The 23464-nt window shown below is 34.8% G+C and overlaps 2 protein-coding genes across 2 annotated transcripts; both read left to right on the top strand.

Moving 5' to 3' along the window:
- Positions 1-6638: 6638 nt before the first annotated feature.
- Positions 6639-7871, top strand: LOC116173611 (pupal cuticle protein 36-like). Its single transcript, XM_031491231.1, has 2 exons — positions 6639-6757; positions 6810-7871. The coding sequence occupies exons 1-2, from the start codon at positions 6704-6706 to the stop codon at positions 7869-7871; spliced, it is 1116 nt and encodes a 371-aa protein (XP_031347091.1). The 5' UTR covers positions 6639-6703.
- A 14248-nt stretch (positions 7872-22119) lies between these two features.
- LOC116175112 (elastin-like) lies at positions 22120-23180 on the top strand. Its single transcript, XM_031493212.1, has 2 exons — positions 22120-22224; positions 22276-23180. The coding sequence occupies exons 1-2, from the start codon at positions 22210-22212 to the stop codon at positions 23056-23058; spliced, it is 798 nt and encodes a 265-aa protein (XP_031349072.1). The 5' UTR covers positions 22120-22209; the 3' UTR covers positions 23059-23180.
- Positions 23181-23464: the final 284 nt, after the last annotated feature.

Here is a 23464-nt window from a genome sequence, read left to right as displayed (position 1 = left end):
TGGCATTACAAAAAAGAGTGTACTATTTTAATCTGTTTGAAAAATATAAAAATGATGTAAGGAAGCAGTGGGTCGTTCTTAACGGGGATAATAAAGTAAAATGCGAAACGGAATACATTGTATCTACTGATGGCCTTGTAGTCACAGAACCTGAAGATGCTTCAGAAGCTTTCAATGGTTTTTTTGTTTCTGTAGTTGAAAAAATCCGCGAATCCTCCAACTTGTCATTCACAAACAGTGCCGAGTACTACCATCTATTTCCAACTACATTGGTTGAGAAATCTTTCTTCTGTAGCCCCACTTGTAGACAGGAGGTAGAAAGTGTCATAAAAGCCCTAAAATGTAATAAAAGTCCGGGAATTGATGGTATATCGGTGAATACTGTGAAAAATGTCAACGATATCATTTCGCCAATCATTTCTGATTTTTTTAATTCTAGTGTAGAAACTGGTAAATCCGGATCCACTCAAAAAAGCACTAGTGATCCCACTGCACAAAAGGGTGATGTTACAAACATGAATAATTATAGGCCAATTTCATTACTTTCTGTATTTGCTAAAATTTTTGAAAAACTCATGAAAAAACGTTTGCTAAACTTTTTAAAATTTAATAAGATACTAGTCGGAAATCAATATGGCTTTCGAGAGGGAAGATCAACTGAAGATGCGTTATTAAATTTTTGTTCAATGCTTTTTGATGGACTTAATAAGCGACAATATGTTAGCGGGATTTTCATTGATATCACTAAAGCGTTTGACTCTGTGGATCACGATATTTTGTTACATAAATTATGGACTGTAGGTATTCGGGGTATTTCGTTAGAATGGTTTAAGAGCTATCTACAAAATCGGACACAATCTGTACGCTATAGGGGAGCAGTAAGTAAATCATTGCGGAATGTTTCTGGTGTTCCTCAAGGATCAGTTCTTGGTCCAATTTTATTCCTTATTTACATCAATGACCTGTGTGCAGCTAACCTCCGCGGAAGTTTAACTTGCTTTGCAGATGATACTGCTCTGTGTTACTCGGCACAAGCCCCGGAAAAATTGCAACATTCGATGCAGGCCGATTTAGATAAGTTAAGGTTGTGGTTCAATTACAACAAAATGGTTTTAAGCACCAAAACCAAGCTTCTACAGTTTTCTCTAAGACGTCACTCAAAAAGTATTAATATTTATTTTAAATGTCAAAATTGTTTATCTCATGAGCAGCCATACTGCGAAAGGTGTGTAAAAATTGAACAAGTTGAAACTATAAAATATCTTGGTATTACCCTGGATAACTGTTGCAATTGGAAACCTCACATCAATGCGTTAAAGCGTTATATGTATATGGCAATGAGAAAATTCTATTTGTTAAAATTTATCTGTCCGCAACCTATCTTGAGGAACGTTTATTACTCACTGATAAACTCTAAGTGCATGCTGCAGTACGGTATATGCGTGTGGGGCGGTACATATTTGTCGTCCATAAAACCATTACTTGTTGCTCAGAAAAAAATAATTCGAATTTCTGGTGTGGTCAATGTTACATTCGTCATTTCCCTTATTTGTTTCATTAAAAATACTGCCATTAAGATACATGTATGTGTTTCGTGTTTTAAGAATGTTCTACCTTAGGAGTGGTCACATAGAGGGTAATTATAACGTTCACTCAAACAGATTAAAATCTAAGAACCTTGTGTGGACTCCTAAGCCAAACATCGAGGCCTATAAGCATTTTTATACATACTGTGCACCATATTTATTTAATAAATTACCAAGCCACATATATCTAGTATAAGAATATGTACGAAATTTACAAATAATTTAAAATCGTGGTTACTAACAGCACAGATGGGTATTTTATCTGTGCTAACAGTTTACGACGTAGAAATTCTTTTTTTACAATAGGTACACCATTTATTTATTTGTTTATTTTTCTCTTTCTTTTTCGTTATCTTTAAATAGTGTATTCTTTGTAGGTATAACTCTTTGCCTTTGTCTCCATCTTGCTTGATTTTTACTGTGATAACAAGAAGATAGGTTAATAGGCGTATCATTTTCTTATCTAAAGTTTAACTTTCATTACACCGTTACAGTAGTCTATAAATCTCTCGCCACGGATATCATTATTACTGCAATTTTTAAGTTCTTTTTTCTCTGTTTAATTTATGTAGTGCATTTGGAATTAATATTAACTTGGTTTTTTTAAGTGATGGTAACCTCAACACAACAGTAATTGTTTAATGAGGTACCTATCTGCGATTCATCTAGTCTTATTTACTTGTTTTAGTTTATTATTTTTTTTAGAACATATTGTTATTTTTTGTCTGTTTTTATGTATACAAGGATGAACGTGGAAATAAAAAAAGTATCTATCTATCTATTTAAATAATTTCGAACAATTAACGTATTATGAGCTGAAGCACCGTCTTGCTGAAAAATAACAGCCTGTCTCTCTTTCAAAGGAATATTATGGAGTAAATCTTTCAGATTGTGCTCGAATGTTTGGATACATCTGTCAGCTTGTAAGTGTGCCTCTAAAAATATAATATTTTATACTAGGTATGTCTTTTTAGGCAACCGCACAACATTAAGCCCACATTTTTCTTGGACTATAATATAGATATAGTGTTGCGGGTTTTCATTTGCCCAATAGGAGATATTTTGTCTATTACAAATTCCAGCATTTGCTATGTGTGCTTCATCACTCCAAATAATGTTATCGCTAAAATTTTGGACCCCATTTTCCTTCCTAAGAAATTAAAGACAAAGCTCGCGCCTTCTAAGTAAATCTTCAGGTTTCATATATTGGTTCTTATGATATTTATATGTATTTGTCACGTTTTAAAAGTTTTTTTCTCGTGAAGCAGCTTCGTGATTTCCTTTACAAAGAGTGACTTCGTCGTTAAGGGTCTCATTTGATAATTTCTAGGTCGATGCTGAACAAATGAACCAAATTCAGTTAAATCATTTTCAACCTAAAATGTATACCTATATTTAACACATAATCAGTAATAAATAACAAGAATTTACCGTTTAAAGATCTTGACATTTGGTTGTATCCTTTCGGGAAATTCTAACCGATATTGAAGACGCTACTTTCGATTTTTCGTTGCACTGAACACTTTTGATGTGTCATAGTTTTCATAGTTAACGTATTTAGACATTTAGAAATTTATTTTTAACAATGTGAAAAATGTTACTGACATGAAGAATGCAGACACATCTATTTTGACAAACCACTTTTTAAAAAAAAAACTAGCTATCAAGTGTCTTTCATAGGCGACTATATATTTTTTTTATTTTCAGACTATTAATAAAAAAATTTATTGGAAATAAGTATGATATAGGATAATACACGTCAATTAATAAATCACATAATATGCCAAATAAGCAAACGTATTCTTATTTGAGGAGGTATAGATGATAATGGGAGTATTTAAAGCATTTTTTTTTCTGACCACGAACCAAAAATAAAAACCTTATTTTTTAAGTAGGCCATGGATTTGTGGAGATTTTGTTTTGTTTATTGTATCCATGGCAGCCGATACCAATCAATAAAAGTAGCTGGTGCTAAAAACATGCCATTTCAAAATTTTGAAAAATGTGATATATAATTATGTATACAGGCTGATTTCAATTGGAGAGTCACCATCGGGATCTCGGAAACTGTAAAAGATCAGTAGGTAGTTTAAATTTGGCAAAATTGCGAATTTTTTTGTTTAACAAAATGCGGTTTCTTTAGAAGATATCCAACCATCATCAACTTTGTCTTTTTTATGGAAGTCATTTTTACTTTTTATTTCATTTAATAGAGAAGTTTTGTTCTGATTTCAAAAATATAAACATCAGAAATAGCGCGATTAATTCGCAAAAACGCAAGTAACTACGTACGTACACTACCTAAGACAAAGTTTTCTAGGCAAAAAAGAAGATATTTTAACAATATTAAACAAATGCAATGTTCACATTTTTGAAATCAGAAAAAAATTCTCTATTAAATGACACAAAAAGTAAAAATTACTTCCATAAGAAAGAACAAAGTTAATGATGGTTAACCGAAAACGTTAGGATTTAGAATTTAAAACTGGTATCTTGTAGAGGGCAAAAAGTGGTCATAATAATGTGTTATTTATTTTGAAATTTTTTTAAAATAACTTCAGTAAAAAAATAAAAACATTGTAAAATTTCGTTTTTTTCCGAAAGTAGTCGGAATTTTTTTAGTTTCAAGACTGCATTTTGTTAAGCATCAAAATAAGCAACTTTGACAAACTTAAACTACCCACCTATCTCTTGCAGTTCCCAAGATCCCTATGGTGGTCCTCGAATTTGAATCAGCCTGTATACAAAAAATATAGGTTGTAATACATCAATTTAATCAGAAAACGAATGCAAAAGATTGACCTTAAAATATATAGGATGTTGCATTTGAAAAATAACAATATTGGGTCAAATCTCAAAAACGGATACACCGGGAATAATGTTTTTCTCTCTATTTTTGATGCGAAAGTTAATATTAGATAAACGTATAGTGTGTTCCAGATAAAGGGTCGTCCATTAATCACGCATTTAGCAACTTTTTAAACCCTTCCTCCTCCTGGTGATACGATGCGTGGTTGACTACCCCATCTCCCTCTTCTACCCAAAATCACGTGCATTTTTTTAGTACAAAGTAACTTAAAAATTGTCAGAATATTATCAATTATTATCATTTTTCACTAGTTTATTTGAGGGTGATCAAACCAGAGCATCAGGTTTTCATTTTCAGACTATAGGGGGAAATAAAGAACCGAAAGGTTTATGTATTACTAAGCTAGCCGTGGATTTAATTATTTCATTACAAAAAATTAATTGTTACAGTAAAATTTTTACCAGTGCCTTAGAGAATAAAATTTTTTTTATGCAAGTGGGGTTGTCAACCTCTGTAAACGCAAAATTGAGGGCGATCTTCTCGAATCAAGTGTGAATTTTCCTTATCTCAGTACCCACAATTATGTCAAGAATCCGTTGAAGAAGAAAGTACGTTCATCACTAAAGCTGATGTTTTTGGGAAAAATTAAGATTTTCATCAATTCCATACCAGAAGTTAAGCCCGGCATATGCCATAGTATCAGAGTATCAAATACAGAGTGATGGTCTGAAAGATAGCGATCGCAATAGTCAACACTGAGACCTCGTGTCACAGAAATTAACAAATATTTCAAAAGTGATAGCAATATGAGGGGAATGCTTTAGAACTAGGTTTGTTATATAAATTTTGGAAATATGTCAAAACATTTTAGTACATTTTGGAAATGTGTCAAAATTGTGTAGACATTTTGGAAATGCTTTCCAAGTTACGCAAAATTTGTAAGAAGTTATAGGAATGTTTTCATATGTGTTCATCTAAGGACATGAAAATCAGTTCTTTTGTATTTTAAAAAACTCGTACACAATTTTCAAGAGGATTGGCCGCTCCCAAAAATCACCGAAATTAATGCAAAATTATAAATGCCGATCGGGGGAGATCCTTAATCGATAGTTTAAATCTTTACTTTTCAGCGACTTTTGTGTTTGTGTTTCCAAAATTGGTAAGTTAATAGAGCGAAAATTTGCACGCGTAGGCAATCTCGTCCCTCGCTATAAAAATGTAAGGGTGGGCGGAGGATTATCCTGAAATTTCATTCCCTAATAACTGCTCTCCAGATAAATTCGCACCCCTAAATGTTTGACTCGCCTTGGGAAAATTCGCCGCTGTCTCTCTCGCTAGGGGTGTGTCGCAATGGAAAATGCATGTTTAAGAAAAATCGAGTTATAGTTATTTTGGTTACGAGAAAGAGGGCGAATTTTGTTGTTGATGCAAATTCACCTGCAATCAATTTTCTTTGAGGGGGTGCATTTTTTTGAGGGTGCACATGTTTTCCGCCTATGATGAGATGCCAAAATAGGTTAATGTCTGTTATTTACAGCAAGAAATAAATCTTGTCAATTAAAATGCGTACACTAAATTGATGAGTCTTGTATTTACACCTTAGCGCCAATTTCCTATTTGCATTTAACATCCAATTGATATGTAAGTTATAGTGATCACACTCTTCAATTAGCATAAATTGTCATTTCTCTATCTATGCCATCGTATTATGTGATCGCTACCGCATAATGGTTTTGTAAACGTATGTATTATACTAACTTTGAAAGAGGCATTTTGTACATTTTGTAACAGCGTGCCGAAGTATATTAAAATGTAAATTTTGCCCCCTTTGAGACATCTATTTTGAATCGATGATTTACTGTTTGTTTCGGCAACGCAATGCTTCGGATGACAGACCGATGTCCGTAACCATAGTCGCTTGCTTCCTTGGATATCAGTCACTATGCTCTGCATTATGCAACTCTTCCTCACGACTTAATCAAGAAGCCGGTACATTGTGAATCACCTGATTTGCAAATGCATTTAAAGGAACAACGGCTCAATTATAATAATTTCAAAATTTACTGCCATATCAGTTACATCAAATAAGAATTTTTGTTAATGCGTGCATTCTTTTACATAAATATTAATAAATTAATTAACAATATAAACTGTGATGCGACCAAATTACGTAGAACCTTTGCAACAGAGAAGAAACTGTTACTTTCAAAACTGGCTTAATATCCGAGGGATGCTGCGTTTTATTTTGTAATCAATGCAAATTTTGTCGATGGTTAAATTGGCGGGAGAAGGTGGTATATAAGTTCAAATGATTATCTGTAGAATTATCAGATACATCAAATTCATTATGAAGTATCAATTGGTAAGTATGGTGAGTTTGTGTAGGGTGGGTTCAATATAAAGTTTGTTTGCAGATTTTGTTGGGTGTGGTGTCTGTCGTCTTGGCACGACCGGACGTCTCGCATCTTGGGTACAGTTACAGTGCTCCCTCCGGAAGTTATTTGCCAGGGGAGCACGCTGCAAGTAGCTCGAGCCATGGTGGTCGTATCATTCCCGCCCAAGTTGTGTATGAACCCTCTCAACCGTCTGGAAGTTACCTACCGGGGGTCAGTGGTGGCGCAGGTGGTGATGGATACTTTGGCAGCGGCAGCAGTCATCATGGTTCTGGCCATTATGGAGGTTCTATTGGAGGATTTGGTGGTCATGGGCATCAAGGCGGATTCGGCGGCCAAGGTGGTTTTGTCGGCGGCCAAGGCGGTTTAATCGGCGGTCAAGGTGGTTTCCTCGGCGGACAGGGTGGTTTCATCGGCGGTCAAGGTGGTTTCGGCGGTCACGATTTACTTTCCGAGGACACCGAAGTTCACTATTATGGTGATGATGCCCAGCAACAGTCCCGCCTTCGCATCCACGTTGCGCCAGCTCCCTCCAGGAACAGAGTGCTCTTCGTTAAGTCACCCGATGTCGGTTCTTCGATCATTCCAGAAATTATCGCTCCCTCCACGCCAAGCCAAGAGAGAACCGTCGTCTACGTACTGTCCAAGAAACAGGATGCGGTGGGAACGATTAATCTTCCAGCTTCTGTTACTAATAATGTTGTCAAGTCTAAACCGGAAGTGTTCTACTTGAGATACAAGGATTCGCAAGACGCCGAAAGGGTCGTCGCTGACAGTCTTAGCGGTAAAACGTCCGGGTCTGGAGTTCGACCAATCAATGACAAAGATTCCTTTGTTAAAACTTTGGCTACCGGCCAACATGGTGGAATTAATGGTATTTTAGGTTCATTCGGAAGTGGATCGTCGCATGGTTCGTCCGGAATCAGCCTTGGTGGCCATGGCATTAGTGGAGGTCATGGGATTGGTGGAGGTCATACTGTAATCAGCACCGGTGGTGGTGTTGGCGGATTGGATGCGGCTGGAAGCAGTTCTTCTGGAAGCGGAAGCAAGTATGGTACACCTGGAGCTAGTGGTCCATATTAAAACTACTATTACATTATATTACAATATTTATTTTATAAACAATATACGAAATTAAATACTGATGATTTTAGAATATTTTTTTTATACTCTGCATTCAATTTCTGTTACTCGATATTACTAATGAACAGCCAGTACATTTTCTTTCCTTAACATTTCGATTTCGTGAAAAATTGTTAAAACGTCTGACAGTGGGGGCTTCCGGTCCAACAGAAGAATAGTCGATTTATTATTAAAAAAAAACTAATCTTTTATGAATAGTAAGCGCGCATCTTAGTAAAATAATCTCAAAGTAAAAATAAAAAATAATATCATATAAATAAAAACTAGGATTTGCTATGTTTTTGTTCTCACAATTGATCACGTTTGTCTATATTTTTCTCTTAACTAATTTCGGAACACCAATTTAGGTTTTGTGATCACGAAACCGCCCTGTGTTGCTTTTCGTTAAGCTAGATACACCAGTACCACCAACTTTTTCCTTTTCCCCTGATCGAATAGTCCGTCCCGTGTAGGGTCGGGAAAGAATAACCCTATCGCAGAGGGCACTGCGTGTCGTAAGAGGCGACTAAACAACCGCAATCATTCTGAATGGTGTTTGAAAGTCCTCCAACTGTTATAGTTACTGCGCAATCCAATTGGCAGCAAAGATGACCTTTTTGTTCCAGTTTCGCTCTTTCTCCCCTAATGTTTTGGGGGTTGGTATTCCCATGACACTTTAAGCTAATCATGTCAGTGAACCCTCTCTTTTACCTTGCTCCCTTGTCCTTTAAGTTCCATTAATTGTGGAGAAAGGATGGAATTTTGCAATGGTATGCGTTTGTTCATTTGTCGTGATGCGTTATGAGAACAATTAATAACTAAGAAAAGCAATAAAATGTAAATTCAATTTTCGTAGTTTTTTATTTTATTGCTTATTCCTTAACAATTTAACAAAAATCTATGGTTAAAATTTCATCAAATGTCGACGTTTTAGATCATTTTAAGCAACTGTTAAAGAATAAAATTTTTTCTGTCGTGTATAATAGCATTGTAAAACAATACAATGATGATAGTAACCCACGAGCGAAGTTTTCGAGCTGTTACCCATTCAAATACGAGTATTACCTTAGCAACGTTGCTTGACTTTAGACAGTGAATGAATTATTAGTAATAAATACGAACAAAAATAAAAAAGCGCGCGAAGTCGCAGCACAAAAACGTGCGGCCCGAGGTTTTTACGGGAGAACGTATGATAAAAAAAATTGTCGACTATTGCGAACGAATTAGAATTATTTATTTATTTAATAATGGGTTAATTTTTTTGGTCCGAGTATCACACTGGAATTCGAAACAGAACCAAAATAAATAGCGGGGTATACCTGCATAAGCGAGACAAATTGATGTGTGGTCGAGGGTGTAGCTGCGACTACCAATCATATTTATATCTTATATTACTTGAAATTTCATGATTACTTTTAAGTTGGTAAGAGTGTGTGTAACATTTCCACTTCCATTCTTACGAGTTCCCGTTACATTATAACCATTACATAACCTTTTTATTCTTTTAAATTGATTGATTAGTTAACCGAGAAATTGTGCTTAAAATTCCAAAATTTAAAAATTAATAAAAGTCAAAAAAGGTTTAAACGAACCAATGTATTGCTCCCAATTTTTAAATTGACCGCAGTCTGGAAAAAAATACGTACTGCATTTTGTAGCATTTTTTGTTACAATTCAATGAATTATTTTGACAATTTGTCAACGCCAACTACACCAAAATACAAATAACATACCTTTTTTCTGATTTAAATCGTTAACACAACATCAAATGATTTAAACTCCAAGTCGCCGATCGTGTGGATCTAGTTCTACTAAACATTCAAGGTCTCACTATCAATAAACTAGCGCAATTTGAGGTGGACTTCTGTAACAAGACAATTAACTTTTTGTGTTTCACCGAAACGTGGTGTAATGTGGAGTCTATTGAAACTTTTAGTGTTTGTAATTGTAGTTTAGTTTCTTATTTTTGTAGAAGTTCACATATACGCGGCGGTACAGCTATTTATTATCGAAAAGATTTAAATGTATCGCCACTTGATTTTGACATTAGTAAATTTTGTGTCGAAATGCACATAGAGTTGTGTGGGCTAGTTTGGCTAACAAACCCCAAAACTGTTATTATTGTATGTTATCGACCACCTTCTGGTGATTTTGATTTGTTTATGAAGAATTTATGTGCACTATTTGTTATGATATACAAATGTAATTATAGATACATACTTGCTGAGGATTTTAATGTGCATTTTGAAACGGACACAAAATTTGCTAAGCAATTATAGTCTTATGGAATCTTATAATATGACTGCGGTAGTAAAAATTCCCACTCGAGAGAATGCAATTTTAGACAATATTTTTCTACACAAATCTACTGATGTAACCTGCGATGTATTGCCTTTCTTGTTCTCTGATCATAAATGCGTTGTACTTAATAGTAATTTGCCACTACCCTCTGACAGTAATCTTACGTTTACCAAGGGTAGAAAATTTACGCTAGCTTCTATCTCTCGTTTTCATGAGTTATTGGAGAATCAGAACTGGTTAACTTTAAATTCTGCTACTACATTCGATGATGCGTTTACTGTATTTTACAATACTTTTGTCTTATTTCAATTCATCGTTTCCAAAGACCAAAATTTTAAAACGTAATACCTCATATGTGAAAAAAGGATGGGTAAACAGCACCGTTAAAAAGCTTAGCCAAGATCTTAAAAACTTTTACCGCCTCCAAAAGATGTATCCCGCGCTTAAAAAACTTTATTTAACACACAAATGTAAATACCGGCAATACATTATGAATTGTAAGAAATCGTTTTATGGTAACTTAATCAAATCCTCCAACAATAAAAATAAAACAGTATGGAGCCTTATATCTATACTTAACAATAATGAAAAGTCGCACAAAAATATCACTCTTAAAAATTCAGAAACAATCATTGACGATCCTCAAACAATTGCAAATACTTTTAATGAGAATTTTATTAATGGCCCTCCAAATATTCAACATTCTATAAAAAGAAACATTTATTCGACTAGCAACTTTGAGTCTAATATGACTATTCGCGAAAGTATGTGTGCACTGACTTTTAGTGAAACGGAATTATTAAATTGTTTTAAAAAAAGCATAAAAAATAAACATTCCTCGGGCCCCGATGATACCTAATTCTTTGCTTAGGTCAAGTTTGCATATTATAATAAAACCTGTCACACATTTAGTCAATATGTCTTTTTCAAACGGTGTCTTCCCGAAAGAACTTAAGCTGTCAACTGTGCATCCCGTTCACAAAAAAGGTTGCTCTCGAGATTGCTCGAATTACAGACCAATTTCTGTTAGCTCGACGCTGTCAAAAGTTTTTGAATACGCCATGTTAGAGAGGCTAAATAGTCACCTTGTTAAATATAACATTGTAAGTAATAAACAACACGGGTTGTGCAATGGGAAATCGACAATTACTGCCATTAACTCCTTTGTTAACGACATCATTTCACTTCTTGATAAAAAACAGAATGTCCTTGCTATATTTTGTGACCTCAGCAGGGCTTTTGATATTGTTGATCACTTGTTACTGTTGGACAAATTAAATACTTACGGTATCAGAGGCGTTGTTGCCAATTGGTTTTCATCATATCTCTCTGGAAGGTGTCAACAAGTAGAAATTAAATTTAAAACCGGTTCCACTATTGCAAAATTTTTATCCACAGCTTTGCCTGTTAATATGGGGGTTTCATAAGGTTCTGTTTTAGGACCTATTTTATTTTTATTATTTATTAATGATATTGTCATGTTCTTAAATTGCTTGGTTTTATATGCGGATGATACGACGGCATTAATATCCGGAAAGAAGCAAGAAAATATATATCCAAAAGCTGTTGAGATTCTAAATAAGCTAAGTAATTGGTTTAATTTTAACAAATTATTCTTAAATCACGATAAAACATTTTTCCTACCGTTTACAAACTTTTGGAAATAACCATTTGTCTGACTCAAGCAACAAAAACATTAATATTCTAGGCACTGGGAAGTTTCTGGGGATCTATTTAGATCAAAACTTAAATTGGAAATGTCACTGCGAAAATCTTATTAAAAGACTAAACATTTATTGCTACCAGATACGGAATCTTAACGAATTAATGGATGTGAACCATACTTTAAATTATTACTATGCTCAAATTCAATCCAGATTGTCGTATGGAATAATTGTTTGGGGCTCGTCAAGCGCGGCAAAAAATGTTTTTCTTGTACAAAAACGAATAGTCCGGTGTATTGCGGGTAGTAAGAAATTTGATTCGTGTCGCCCGATATTTAAAAAATTGAATATTCTTACACTTTCATCACTCTATATACTTGAATTGTTAACTTTTATTTTCCATAATCAGCAACATTTCTTACGCCATAGCAGTTTTCATAATTACAACACGCGCAATAAACAACAATTTATCATCCCTTTAACAAGGCTTAAACTTGCCCATAATTCTCCCACGTCAATGGGCATTAAATTATTTAATGCTCTTCCAAGTACACTTAGAAGTCAGGGAACAATAAAGTGCTTTAAATCTTCTTTAAAAAAATTTCTTCTAGTCAATGCACCATATACAATTGATGAATTTCTAAATTGTATTGATTGAAATTGCGGATCTCTAGTGTAATTTATATTGCATTCTTTCTTTTTTGTCCATTGTATTGTGTATGACCAACATTTTTTAAATTGTATTTAATTGTATTTTTTTGTGTCTGACGTATCCTATACAATTCAAAATTTGTCTTGCGAATTAATATTTAATAAAAAAAAAAATTAAAAAAATTAAAAAAAATAATTTGTTTTTTGATATCTTTTCAAATCGGATCAGAAAAAATACAAACGCATATGGTTAATTTAGGTTTTTTGAATATCTTCGGAACTAATCGGAGTTTCCGAATTTTTAAATCATCATTTTACTAAGCCTTAAAATACACAACTTTTGTCTAATTTATCTTACTGTGTATCTTGTATGGTTTCCGATTTCTCCATGCTGGTCATTCTTATGTTGGACACAGTGTATGTTGTATTCTAATGATGAATTAAGAAAATCCATGTAGCAAAATTTACCTTCAAGTGGGATATTGACATACAGTTAAATTCACGAAAGGTGGGCCTTGAGTGTCTATGTAGTTTGTGAACCAATTTCAAACGAGTTCTTCATTGTCTATCACATGCCAACATATTAATGAGAAAGAGATGATAACAATTTGAAATAGTTAGAAATTGGTTCACAAACTAGTGATGCAAGGCTTACCTTTTCTTTTGCTCCTGCAACCAAAAATGCAAGTCGAATCGTCATATTTTTCTGTACTTGATTTGTCCATCGTCGGAAAAGGTTTTGATTACTCCATTAAATATGGGACCTCATTTCTATTCTAATTTAAATACCTTCGTATGACTCAAACAGTAGTCGCCGGATTTATTTAATAAATCAAATTAAATATATCGTTGCTAAACACGATATTGGTAAGGTAATTTAGCAAATCGATTCACTTCTAATTAACTGCAGTTGACCTTTATTTTATATGCATGCCAATAATCTCCACATTCAACTCAATATATCACGATGATATCGCCTGTCGCGCCCAACAAGAAGAAAATAGCTCACCGACCCTACTAAAGTGCATTTTGCAATTCAATGGGGAAATGACCAATTAATTAATTATGATGATTTTTGTATTGCCGTAGGCGGTTAATTAGTAGTATCGATTGCAAAATACTGATGGTTTTTTTCAATTAACTTTGAAAAATGGACAAAGTCTTGCATAATCCATAAAATCCGAAAAGAAGGTGCACGTCAAACCAAGGCTGTGATAATAAATCTGTCATAAAGTGACTGCACCCGTTTCTAATTTTGGAACATTTTGGATTTTCCGAAGCAGTTTACTGTTCAAATAATGTTACGATAATAATTTTGAGAAACGTGTGACCGTTTGAGACTATTACCATTGAAATATACAAATGTTTTATGTAGTACTATTTGCAACATTTATTATCGTTTTCTAGGCAACTACAACAACACCGTCGGTCGTCTACAATGTAATAGGCTTTTGTATTGTAATCCTTTATATACCTTCGAATTAGGTATGTATGTGTTATTCCTACCAGGAAGAATTAGAACGAATAATCAAATAATGCGTGATGCAATGCATCGCCATTATAATTTATAAAGCTTTGACACAACATCGGTAACGTTTCTCACGAATGTTTTCCCAAAAGGTGAAACCATTACAAAAATCATCGCTCTAATACACCAGGGTTATATAAAAACGTGAGACAACAATAATTAATATCATTTAGTGCAACATTAAGAAAATTGCAATTAATCTTTAAAGCGCTTCTTTTATTGTACAATGTTATATAATTACAAAGTTGCTAAATACGCGTATGTAAACAAATAACCAGTTTCGCCTTCGGCTCAATTCGCAATGATTGGCTTCAATTAATTTTTACAAATATTTTTGGCTATCCCTATAATTATCCACGGGCAGAAAACTTGGCGGTGCCAACAAAAAAAATTGTAAATATCACATGGATTGCATTTGTGAGTTATAAAGAAATGTAACTATCATTATGACTTAATAAAAAGTGATAGTGATTTAAGCGAGTGTTTGGCAATAGGCTGGTTGGGTCAAAGTTGTGTATGGTGCAAATCATCATCTTAAGGTGTAGCGTAATGAAAATTTCTTACATCACCTTGTCTTTGTTTTACGCTAGTTTTTCTTTTCGGAAGTTCGATTCGTAGCATTTCGAAATGTTGACCAATACTTGACATTTACAGGTTAATTAATGCAAGCTAATCCGATAAAATCGGTTATGATGTGGGCATTTATTCACCATAACGATCTTCCATAACCTAGCCCAAGTACATTTGTGGTATCTTGTACTTTTATTCGTCCGTTACAAATCACTTTGTACCATTTTGTTATTAATAATTTGTGCTAACGAGATTTGGTTGCGAAACGTTTAAGGTTGAGTAACTCAAAAGATGGTAGCATGGTCAAACTAACGTGTTTTTTGTATCTATTAACACTAGTAATAATTAATAACAGTGCTTTAATTTCTGACTGTACGGTCAACCAAATGTAGCGTCATTTTTATAAAGACTTCCCTTTAAAGTCGTTGCAAGAGCTACCCTGTGAATTTTTAAATTCAACTATTAATAAGTAACCGAAAAGACTACCCATAAGATCGCATTAAAAAAATCTAAACGTTTGGAGGCAAATGGGGGCCTTCTAAAAAGGCGTATTTATTAATTCAAAATAATAAAAATTAAACCAACCTAAAATTAATCCATTAATGCATTATGGATGTGTCCTCCATGGTTTTTATAACAGCTTAGTTAATTCCTTGTTTAAATTATTTCCAATCAAAACCGATGTTTCAATTCATCGATAGTGTTGGAAATAGCGTTTTCGTGGACCATAAATTCTAATGTACTCCTGATGTACTTTCTGCAAACAGGAGACTGTCATCTGCAAACCGTATGGTTACAACCAGAGCTGGGCAGTATTCGATTTTGTCAATACTTTTTAGTATTCAAATCCTTTGAAGTATTCATATACTTTGTAATTTAATACTTTTATGGAAGCAGTATTTGTATTTGTAACTCAAATACTTTCACAAATATTTAGTATTTGAATACTTCGCATAGTATTTGAATACTTAACCTTCCTTTTTTACCAAAAATTGACTACACCAAAATTTCTCGGGAAACACTTTTTCTTATTAATTTTGGTGCGTAGAATCCTAAACAATTCGTACTTTTTCGATTAGACTTCTCAATCAAAAGTTATGGACTAGAAAAACCAATTTCGAAAGAAAATTCAAAAGGCTGTAACTTTTGATCTAGTAGCCCAATCTTGGAACTGTTTGAAATTATGGATTCTACAGGCCACATTCTATAAGAAATTTTTTTTTCCGGGTCGATCTGAAACAATTTTATCTTTGGGCCTCAAAAAAAGGCAGTGTATTTCCTTTTTTACCAAAAATCGACTACACCAAAATTTCCCGGGAAAACACTTTTTCTTATTAATTTGGGTGCGTAGAATCCAAATCAATTCGTACTTTTTCGATCAGACTTCTCAATCAAAAGTTATAGACTGGAAACCAATTTCGAAAAGAATTCAAAGGGCTGTAACTTTTGAACTAGTAGCCCAATCTTGGAACTGTTTGAAATTATGGATTCTACAGGCCACATTCTATAAGAAAATTTTTTTCCGGGTCGATCTCAGACAATTTTTTTTTCGGGCCTCAAAAAAAGGCAGTGTACAACCTTCCTTTTTTACCAAAAATTGACTACACCAAAATTTCTCGGGAAAACACTTTTTCTTATTAATGTTGGTGCGTAGAATCCAAAACAATTCGTACTTTTTCAATTAGACTTTTCAATTAAGTTATGGACTAGAAACCAATTTCGAAAAAAAATTCAAAGGGCTGTAACTTTTGATCTAGTAGCCCAATCTTGGAACTGTTTGAAATTATGGATTCTACAGGCCACATAAGAAAATTTTTTTTCCAGGTCGATCTCAGAAAATTTTTTTTTCGGGCCTCAAAAAAAGGCAGTGTACAACCTTCCTTTTCTACCAAAAATTGACTACACCAATATTGCTCGGGAAACACTTTTTCTTATTAATGTTGGTGCGTAGAATCCAAAACAGTTCGCACTTTTTCGATTAGACTTTTCAATCAAAAGTTATGGACTAGAAAAACCAATTTCGAAAGAAAATTCAAAGGGCTGTAACTTTTGATCTAGTAGCCCAATTTTGGAACTGTTTGAAATTATGGATTCTGCAGGCCACATTCTATAAGAAAATTTTTTTTCCGGGTCGATCTGAGAGAATTTTTTTTCGGGCCTCAAAAAAAGGCAGTGTATAACCTTCCTTTTTCACCAAAAATCGACTACACCAAAATTTCTCTGGAAAACACTTTTTCTTATTAATTTTGGTGCGTAGAATCCCAAACAATTCGTACTTTTTCGATCAGACTTCTCAATCAAAAGTTATGGACTAGAAACCAATTTCGAATGAAAATTCAAAGGGCTGTAACTGTTGAACTAGTAGCCCAATCCTCAAACTGTTTCAAATTATGGATTCTACGGGCCAAATTCTATAAGAAAATGGTTTTTCCCGGTCGATCTCAGACAACAAAACACAAACTCAGATTCTTTCTTTTCCTATCGCATTTCTCATCCCTCTTCTATATCGGAATTCTTCTGGCACATAGAGATAATAATTCTTTCATTCCTTCTTCTTGAAAACACCTTAATATCTCTATTGGGATTCCATATATCCCCTTGATTTCATACCTTTGATGGCTCTTTCTACTTCGGTCCCTATGGTGTCAGGACAGACTGATTCTTCGATTTCCAGTTCCAATTGCCTTTGTTTTTCATATTGTGTTTTATAGAGATCTTTGGATGATCTATTCCTTATTCTATCAAGTTTTTCTAATTCATTGCATTGATTTTCCCACCACCCTTTCCTAGCTTCATCAGTTTCCTTTATCAACTCCGTATTTAACCTCTAATTAGTTTTTCCTCTTTTATCAAAGCCTTTTTCCTTCTAATTGTTTTTCTTGGATGCATTCTTCGGATACTGTCCACCTCGGAGATTCGAGTTGGGGAAAATTCAATATTCGAGGAATCCGTATTTTGTTTCGTCTTTCTCTGACACTTTTTAAGGGATATCGTGAGGTCTTTAATGAGGTGACGCCTTGGATCCCGAAGAATTCTTCCGCTTTTGGAGTGATTTCTTACTTCTTGGACAACAGAGTGTCCCGAATTGTCCCTCAGAGCCCGTTGGTACTTGGCACAGAGTTGACTTCTTATCCCGGAAGTCCATCTGTCGTCAAGCCTCATCAGTGTAAACAGGGGAAGGTATGTAATCTGCAATTGGTTCCTGCAAATGCGCTATCGTGCTTTTGAAAATGTGGAATGGTGCACCATCTTGTTGAAAGATCGTGATTAATATGTTCAGTATCAGGAAGCATTTGCTTAAAATATCTCGATGATAAATTTACAGCGTCTACAAAATAAATTTCTATTTGCTCTAGCATTAATAATGCTTGTGAAATAATCACCGAGGTGGAAAGAACACTCTTTTGGACTAAAAGTTTAGGTGGTGTGGGAAATTTCTTTCGAGTAAACCCTATCGTTTCTAGGGTTTTTGGGTTGACGCATGAAAAAACGTTTTCCTCTGAAATTCAGATTTTCACAATGTTTTCTTCTGAACCTCCTTAATTTACTTTTTTCAAATTTTTTATTCGTCATATCCGCAATTTATCAAAATATGAGTTGCACCGGCTAGCTGAACGGAACAAAATATTTAAACTTACCTTATGATTATAGTAGGGATCAAATTGATTTTAATACTCTTTTAACCCAGAGAAGCTGATTCCAAAAAATCTCTCTTAACGCAGGAAATCTGTACTCAATCTTGTTGAGTATATTGAATAAAAAGTCAAATTCCTTTTTTTGTTATTCGACATGTATCAGGATTCTTACCCCCTTCTCGCGATTTAGGGTAATAATCAACTATTAGATACCAACAAAACACAAAACCTTCCCCATACTAATTTTAATAAACAAATTAAGCAAGCAGCGACTAGTTTTGACCAACGGTCATCTTTTGGCTACAATATTTGTTACAGATTTATAGAACTTACAGGTTAAAAGTACATACCTTAAGGAGATTACAGAAGAAAACTTTTTAAAACATTTAGACGAACACAATTTATTTATTTATTATCCCTCTCTTGTTCTGGGCCCTCAACAGGCTTGCGCCCAATTACAGAGTGAACCGCATAATGCTTTTTAGGGGTGCCTCTGCAGAAGGTCTTAAGTTGTTCTATACTACTCCGGTATTTACCTTACGAATTAGCAAAATTTATAAGACAGCATGCATTGTGTGCAAAGGAAAATAGTTATTATATAATTAATTTTATACGTCCCTTCCAGACATAAAACCAAACTGGCCTTTAGCTCCTGTATAATATCCTCTTTTCATTTGTAGATAGACACCATGACACTGCCCCTCCAGATTATCAGGAATCCTTTTTTCATCGTAGACATTACACATTTACTCCCCCAAAGGTTAATTCCTTCCTGCCTCAAACCCTTCCTTTGAACACCATCGCTTTACTGTTCTTTGTTTTTTTAATCAATCGCAAATATCCTTTCGACTTCTCCAGGTCACTGTGCCATGTTTGTTTGATACTCTCTCAAGTTTTGTAAAAATTAGTTTAATACAAAAGTTGTTTGGGCTAGGCACAATTTTTAAATTATGTAGGATTTCCCAAAAGCGGCCCACTGCTCCCAATTTCAGAATTCTAAAATGGGACACATTTCGGACTACACTTTTGTTCTTTTTTTTTTTACAAAAAGTGCCCCCAAAATTCTTTATAACCATAGAAGAATGGAAACGGTTTTGCTTAGGTTTTTCGATGGCTTCTTTCAGATTTATAAAAAAATGTTGTGAACTCCTACACCGAGATGACGCTTGTCTAATCGTAGGCGCGAAAAAAATTCTTCCAATGTAAAATAACGGTCGTGGGTGATGGAATTTCCCGATGACGTCATCGGGACTAAGGAGTGATTTTGTTTTTTATACAGTTCGGGATATCTACAAATTAACAAACGAACGATAAAAAAGATAATTAATAAGGAAAGACAGAAAGATTTTAAATTAATTCGAAATTGGATGATTATTCCTGTGCCATTTCTTTAGAACTAGAGATATGCCATATTTCAAACCGAGGGTATTTTTAAGAAATAACAAGGTATGCATTTCCAATTTTACACAGAAGAAAAAGCAAAGCGTCCAAGATAAACAAACAAATTTTGGTTGCATAATATTAGGCGCCTTGCAGAAGCGATTTTGTCATTTAAAAGTAGACATAGGGAAAGAGAATACACTTAAATCTCTATACAGGGTGTCAATTTTAAAACTTGCAGTCGGCCATATTTTCCAAACTAAAATAGATATTGAAAATCGCGCAAAACCGTTTCTGAGGTATCGAGGGGGAACCAGAATGACGTTATCAGTGACAATTTCCCACCCCCTCGTAACCCCCCAGCCCCCCCTCTTCAAAAATCCTAAATGGTAATCCCATACTTGTGACACATCGTTGGAAAGCTACTGAAAAATGCTTTCCAGTTGTACTAATAAAGTCAATATTGATTAAAGACAATTTAACAATAATATAATAATTAAAAACTAAATGTTGACAGGGATTTATGGTAAATTGGCCAAGAAATGAACAAAGATTGCTTAATGAAGCAGCTCAGGTTGAAGTTTTTGGCCAATTTGCCATAAATCCCTCAATGTCAACATTTAGTTTTTTTGTTAATTATTAAATTTTTGTTAAATTGTCTGTACCACTGGAGAGTATTTTTCAGTAGCTTTCCAACGATGTGTCACAAGTATGGGGTTGCCATTTAGGATTTTCGAAGAGGGGGGCTGGCGGGTTACGAGGGTGTGGGGAATTGTCACTGATAACGTCATTCTGGTTCCCCCTCGATACCCCCGAAACGGTTTTGCGCGATTTTCAATATCTTTTTTTTTTAGTTTGGAAAATATGGCCGATCGCAAGTTTTAAAATTGACACCCCGTATATACTTTTTAATAAATATCACTAATTCTGTATTGCAATTTTAATTGCGGTAACCCCACACTAGTTCCACTAATTTCTGCACCAAAATTCCATTACGGTTCCCTTCCGATTTTAATTTATTTTGAATAAAACATCATGGCACATAGTTTTCAAATACAGAAAAGCTAAGAGAAAAATGTGTACCTATTAGGGTTGGAAAATTAAGAAAGATAGAACTTACTCCATTTGGTAGCATTAGTAATTGACATGGAAAAACTAAATGCTGTCCTTCAGTTCGATAAGCAAAAGTCATGCTATGCTTTTCTTATACTTCATCGCAGCAAAAGGGCAAATCCCAACTTTTAATCCATCAATTTGCGAGTCCTTGGAACGTTAATCATTTCTGTACTTAACTCTGTCATTTTCGCAATATAAATAATGGTATTTTTAAAGTCAGTAAATTATTTTGAATTTATGTAAATTTTGCGTATACCCAACCACTCGGTTATCCATAATTCAATGGTTTCGCAAATGATAGGTACCTATGGTCTACAATTGGTAGATTTGAAATTCTCTAAAATTGTTCAAATAAGAAAAACAATAAGGGTAGATTTTTATTGTTGATTGGTTATAACAATCCATTTTGGCCATATCTACGAGTTTTTGTTTAAACGTCACGCATATGACCATTAGGGCGTGCACACGCTGTGCACATTATGTAAAAATTAATTACAAATCACATTCTAATTAGTTTACATAGTTGATAATTAAAATTCTTTTGTCCAAGTTTCATTGATCCCGCTTGCTTAGGAATTGCAAAGATCGCCGGTCGTGAAAATTAAGTGTTAGTTTTCACAAGCGTCCTGCACGAGATTAATCGTCATCATCTTCCCCTTGACGATACCCTTTTCGGTCCAGCAAAGAGACACTTTTCCTTACGACCCAAACGGAAGAAATTGGTGCACCTTCACCGAATGGTACACAACAGATTTGTTCTCTTCAATCGCAGAGGCGAGATAAATGGCGATGAACTCCGGCGCATTTTGCAATTTACTAATGACTTAACCGTATTATTCGTTACCTAAATTAGTTCTTACGTTATCCTCTGTAATCCAGTTAAATTAATTTCGTAACTTCGACCGGCGGAAATGTAGAAAAAAAGCAGGGACAGAACGACGTGAGGCGAAAGGATGCGTCCAACAACAATGTTTCATAATTGCGAATGTGTCCATTAAGGAGGCATTCAAAAATTGTCAAATCGAAAGTCAATTACAGATAAAACGAAGAGGCAATTTTGCAGTCTTCGTGAAATAATTTTAGTGTATAATTTATTATTTCTACATTAAAGGCTTTGTTCTACTTATGATGTAAAAGGTTAGTGATGCTAAAAACAAAACACGTTCGCTTTTATGTGGGAAAAAAAGCAAGACGACTTTGATTGGTTAGTTAGTTAGCAATTATCGGTTTAATAAGTCTTTGAACTTGAACTCTTGTCAACGGTACGTGTTAATGCATGTTTGGTAGCAGAAATTCGCGCTCGGGAGGGTTTAAACTGCTTCTAAAAAAATCAAATTTCAAATCTTCCTTTCAAAATGACCATTCCTTAACGGAGGGGATGCGAAGATCACTATAAAATCACGGTTAACTTACATATTGATACAGTTGCATTTAGTTAGCGTCTTATTTCAAGAATGCATCATTTAGTGGTAAGTGGTTGAAAAATTTCGAATTCATGTGTTTTAGACAGCGATTTTTAGGTGATCTCTTCGCTGATTGCTTTAGCTTCGGCCCGTCCAGATGTATCGCACATCCCGTCTGGTAGTTACTTGCCAACGGGCGGAATTACTGTCGGTGGTTACGAATCTTCTGGGAGCCACATCTCTGGTATCGGTGGAATTGGCGGCATAGGCGGAATTGGCGGCATAGGCGGAATTGGTGGCATAGGCGGAATCGGCGGCATTGGTGGTATCGGCGGTTTCCAACAGGATCAAAAACATGTTTACTTTTACGCCGCCCCTGATGAGGAGCAGTACTCTCGCCTACGTATCAACATCGCACCCAACTCGCAAAGAAACACCAAAATCATCTTCGTTAAGGCACCAAGCTACGGTGGTGTCGTTCCAGAAGTTATCGCCCCACCTTCATTGTCTGAAGATAAGACCTTGGTCTACGTTTTGGTCAAAAAGCCGGAACACGGCGGACAAATCACAATCCCCGCCGGTGTCGGAGTTAAGCAAACCAAACCCGAAGTTTACTTCATCAAATACAAGTCTCAACACGACGCCGAAGCCGCAATTCGAGGTGGTCTTAATGGACAAATCGTTGGCTCGTCCGTTTCCGATGTCGGCAGCGAATCAAGCTTCGTTAGAACTTTGGATTCTGGTTCTCGCGGTCATGGGGGCGTTATCGGTGGAGATTTCGGAATAGGAGGCTCGCACGGAATCAGCGGAGGTGATCACGGTGTAACCATCGGCACTGGTGGTGGACTAGTCAGCGGCAGTGGAAGATATGGCCCACCCGGTGTCAGCGGTCCATATTAAATATCAACCAAATATTTACAATACCAAGATTTCGGAATGAGTTGATTTACAATGTAAATCAATCGATGCCCATTATTTTGACTTATGCTTGGTATATGGTTGTGCGTAACACTGTAACATAATTGGCTCATTTATATTTATTATTATTATGTTATTTATTTTTAAAGAAAATAAAGACAGAAGGAAATAATTGTTTTATTTATACTCCCAATACAAATTGATACGATTTTGGAAATGATTCACATTGAAATCTTCATCACATCGGCTTCTCGTTTGAACATAATTAATTCTTATTTAAATTTTGTGTGCCCCTTAATATTCTACGTGAAACATTTTATTTCACACGCCAATCTAAAAGTAATAAATGTTTACAAGGAATAGACCTCTAACCGCCAACAAAATCGAG

Source organism: Photinus pyralis, unplaced genomic scaffold (assembly GCF_008802855.1).
Source record: "Photinus pyralis isolate 1611_PpyrPB1 unplaced genomic scaffold, Ppyr1.3 Ppyr1.4_LG6, whole genome shotgun sequence".
Lineage (NCBI taxonomy): Eukaryota > Metazoa > Arthropoda > Insecta > Coleoptera > Lampyridae > Photinus > Photinus pyralis.
Note: the sequence above shows the minus strand (reverse complement) of the source record. Positions and strands in the feature narration are given on the sequence as shown.